Here is a 4,699-nt window from a genome sequence, read left to right as displayed (position 1 = left end):
AATTTTAGTGCAAGAATTGATTGTACTTTTAGAAAAAGCTTTAAAATTGAAAGCAAGTCTATGGTTAAAAAGCATAACAGTATAATTTGCTTATTCTTCCTTTTCCTTTTCCTTTATATATATATATATATATTAGCTGATCGAACCTAACAACAATACAAAATTGAAAATTTCAACTAGTTGTTGTGCCTTACGACAATTAATTTGTTTACAGTAACAAACGGTGTTTTTTTTAGTTTTTATTTTGGAAGAGCAAAAAAGTTTTAATCAGAAACATAGGTTTAAGTTTAAGATTTTCAAAGAAACGCTTTGAAAATTTTTGCAGAAATCTCCCGAAAATAGGACCACATCAGAATCGAAAACATTTAGATTGTATTGGGCTTTTTGAAGATTTTGGGAAAAAAAAGAGTGACGGTGGACGGTAGAAAACCTATATCAAAAAATTCAAATTTGACCCCCAACAACATCTATTGCGCAACTGTATACATAAAAAGCATTGCAACGAAGCATGAGATTTGAAATAAATATATGAGCATAGCCGTTTGGAAAGCGGGACGAAAATTAATCAAAGCTTAAAGAACGAATATATGAAAAAAGTATCCTCAGGCCTTTTAAACATTGCTTATAGGAAAACGAATCAGATAATATAAAAGAAGAGTTGAGCTATTTTGATATCCAGTTTCTGGATAGCATCTGGTATAAGAAAAACAATTTTCACAACAGTGCATACCAAATTGATAGCAATAATATGTTTTTCTATACATATTGGGTGGGTTTCTCTTCTTCGCTATTCTCTTCAATTTTCAGCTGCTTTGTATCTTGATTATCAGTCGTAGGCCCATTTTTCGGATTCATCCGTCAGTATCTCTAAGAAAGAGAGCTATCACAATGTTCTGTTGAGGGTTATGCTTGCCTGATTCCAATCCTATTACCAGGTACACTTGATGACATTCTTAAACGAATTCAGAACACAAATTATTCCCTACGTGATACTGTACGACATTCAAGAATAAAATCGCGAATATAATGTTTTGAACATTCTCTTAGTTGTCATTTGTACTTCGTCTTGCTTATCTACATATTGCATTTATATGATTTTATATCAAATTCATCTAATCTTAGCTATATAATCAGTTAAAATTTCCTTATAATAAGATTTTTTTGTTCTGGAGGTGCCGTTCCTCAATCAAAGTTCAACCGTACACTTGCTCTTGTATTCTATTTTTTTTCGCTAATAGCAGTTGACTTTTAATTTGGTTTTTTTTTTTTTTTTTTTTTTTGAAAATACTAAACAAAAATTTTTTTGAGAAATTCAAAACGGTTGCTTACGCTAATAATTGCATTAAGTCTTCTGTTGCCTTAAGGAAAATTACTTAATAGCTCTTTGATTTACTTAACCAAACGAATGACTGGTAAGCGAATCCCCAGAATAGAGATAAAGTTCAAAATCGACAAATTAAAATATCGTCATCGTTCAGATCGAGAAGGTTTTCCGCGTAGTATGTGCTGGTCGATTTGACCGATTTTCTTATTATTGAAAGATTAATTGTGTACACATGCCTTTTTGAGCATAGCGTATATTCTCTTGTAGAGTAATTTGATCTTGATATGAGAATAATATCACTAGTACTTAATTAACGGATTATCGTTGCATTTTTATAATAGATCTTTAAAAACGCGAGCGAATTCCCGTCACACCAGCTAAGGTAGCCAATCGCTTAGAATTCAATTTTCTTACTTGTCGCAATTTGATGATAAATCGTTTGTTATGGCGGAGATTTTTTTTTTTGAGAAAATTTTCCCTCTTTGTCACAGCTTAGCACTATGCCCTCACTTACCTATTTATTATATAAGAATTTTTTCTGTTTATTACAAAAAGTAATCTTCAAATGATACCTTTATATCAAAGGTATATATATTTTTAAATTTATCCTCCTCAGTGCCGCGAACAGACGAGAATCCTTATTGTAATTGTTGGTCACAATATTATAAACTAAACAACTAATTGCATTCATTTAAAATTCAACCGCGATAAGTTGCCCACTGAGCTCCCCTTTTTTGTGAACTATGTTAACAACAAGTTCGAATATTACGATTATGCTTTTTTCCCATAGGTTTGAAAAAAAAAATAAAATTTTTACATAAAATTAATGAGAAAAATAAAAGTTCAACTTCAGATGGGTTTACATTGAAAGCTAAAATTAAATTGAATACGGCAGGTTAGTGAACGAAAAACATATGATAAAGCATACTTCAATCATTTCTAATATATGTTCTATTTATAATATTTTTTAAAGCTTTTGATCTATCCATAAACTTGAAATATTCTTTCCCAGTTTTTTTAAAATTTTACCAACATGTTTCTCCTCTAAACAATTACGCACTCCTCCTAAGCCATTCTTAGTTTTGACATTTTATTGAATTATGTAGTCTTGATCTAGGCACGACAGCAAATAGATATCAGTGCAGATAGCTTGGGTAGCATTGAAAACACTTTACAAAAAAAATCAAATTTTTTTGATTGGCCACGTATTCACAGACATTTGCGATATTAAATATGTTAATTAAAAGTAAATAAGGGGCGGCATATAACTTACGTGATCGTAATTTAGAATTCATTATATATAATATCATGTTTTAAATAAAAAACAACTATATATAAATGAAACATTAAGGATTTGCAAATTCTGAAAATACGATTAAGTGCATGAGAGCTAACGAAAACGATTGTTAAGAATCACCAGAAATATCAAAGATGTCATCTATCCTTAGATGAGTGTGTGCTCGTGCCTTGGTTTTTACACCCTGCCCCACTTATCCCCCGAAGGATCTTAGTTTACCTATCCGTCTGCCCCTCTTTTTTGTCTTAGATTTTTCTGTTCAACTCATTGATCGCAATATTTGAGAGATTCCAATGAAATTCGCTACACTGCCATCTTTTGGCCCAGGAATGAACGTTATTGAAAAGTGATAGGGATCGGACCGATTTTTTCGGCCGATTCCTCTGTAACATCTTATTTTGAAAAGTCATTGCATAAATAACTGTATTGAGTGTAGGGCGTAATGGCGGGCCTTAAGTCATTCTAATGTTTTTGCTTATTTCTTATCTTTTAATTCAAGCGCATATTCGTCACAATTCTGACTGAGAGCAGATACTAAACTTTTAATCGATCTTTGGGTATGTTCTTTGCCTGCAATGTATTTCCGTGAACACCCTCTTCGCCTGGTATTGGTTTGCATTACATAAATTCAATTCTGACTCACGGATAAAAGCGTCAAAATAGATTCATAGTGGGAGGACAATAAACAACAGGGCCTTAGAAGACTTTCAAGCTGTCTAGCGGGTCACATCTTGTGCGAAGACTGAGTATGAAATGTACTGCATAATGCTATATGGGTTAGAATTAAAAACGATAAGCCATTTATGTATTGTTAAAAATGACTTAAGCAGTCAAGCGGACGTAGACGATGTAAGGATCATATTAAATGAACATTCAGTGATGAGTGACAACGCGCAAATCTAATATCAAAGAAAATGATTATTACAAGGACTCTATGTATATCGCCACCGCCGGTATTATCAAACGACGCCCACTGGCGAAGAAATACAAAACAGCAGTATAATAGTTTATAAATCTGTGTTTGCATTAGATATCTCCAGGAATAGTATGCAAATTGAAGATCACTAGAATAATAATAATGCTATTAAAACAATGTAAATATTTGTCTATCAACATATGCTCCTGTAATACTTGCAGACAATAGCGAATAGAATAGAAATCAATCTCTTATATTTAGTCTTGCTCTCTCCTAGTAAACATGTTGGTGTTACCTACCTATTTTGCATATATTATATACAAGACACAAGCAATTGCCGAAAAACTAAATAATGAAATTTTCATTTCAAGGTTTAGTATAAATAAACTTAGGTTATTCAACGTATATGTTACGTATATAGATACACAGCCGTTGAGATGTTAAAAATTACGTTAAGTTAATAGCAGAACAAAATATTAATGAATGATAATGTAAAGAGAGAAAGTGAAAAATAAAAAAGTATATATATAAGATTTCTAAGAAATTTTTTAAATATAGGATCAGAGTATTTGGGTGTTAACAAGTAAATAGTTTTATAAATATATATAGAAAGAAAGAGAAAAAGAGCGATGGAGAGATGAAGAGAGAGAGAGAGAGAGAGAAAGAGAGAGAGGGATAGAGAGAGAGAAAGAGGGGATAAGTACGCATACACATAAAGAAGCAAATGTTAACAAGGATGTGCGAGTATTTGGAAGATGTGTTTAAAGTGTAATCTTGTACTTACATCGTGCTGTTATTGTAGTTATTGTTGTAGTTGTAAGTGATTTAATAATATTATTTTAATTTATTATTGTTCAATTAAAAGTTGTTTTTGTGTTGTTTTGGTTTCATCAGATTTTGTATTTGTTTTTTTTTTTTTTTTTTTTTTTTGTTAATTTTTTTCATGTTAATAATGCAAAGCATTCAAAGAGGTTTTATTAGAATGAAACAAAGGCAGACAGAGAGGACGAGAATAGCATTTGTTGTTGATGATTAATTTTTGTTCAATATGATTATGTTTATGTTGATATTTTTTTTTTTTTTGTTTTTTTTTTTTTATGTATGATATATAAATTATAGTGTATAGTTGTTTTTATTGTTAGAGATTTTGTGGTTATTGGGA

General features: G+C 31.0%; 1 protein-coding gene across 9 annotated transcripts in view; it reads right to left on the bottom strand.

Moving 5' to 3' along the window:
* Positions 1-4,699, bottom strand: part of LOC119645053 (voltage-dependent calcium channel type A subunit alpha-1) — a 115,680-nt gene that overhangs the window by 48,511 nt on the left and 62,470 nt on the right. For 6 of the 9 annotated variants that reach the window (XM_038044926.1, XM_038044896.1, XM_038044877.1 and 3 more), the window contains one exon: positions 4,322-4,327. The exons of the other annotated variants lie outside the window; for them this stretch is intronic. In XM_038044926.1, coding sequence (XP_037900854.1) covers positions 4,322-4,327 — 6 coding nt within the window. The remainder of the gene's footprint in view (positions 1-4,321; positions 4,328-4,699) is intronic. 9 annotated transcript variants of the gene reach the window in all.

Source organism: Glossina fuscipes, unplaced genomic scaffold, assembly GCF_014805625.2.
Source record: "Glossina fuscipes isolate IAEA_lab_2018 unplaced genomic scaffold, Yale_Gfus_2 0, whole genome shotgun sequence".
NCBI classification, from domain to species: Eukaryota; Metazoa; Arthropoda; class Insecta; order Diptera; family Glossinidae; genus Glossina; species Glossina fuscipes.
The sequence above is the reverse complement of the archived record's forward strand: the minus strand, read 5'-3'. Positions and strand labels throughout refer to the sequence as shown.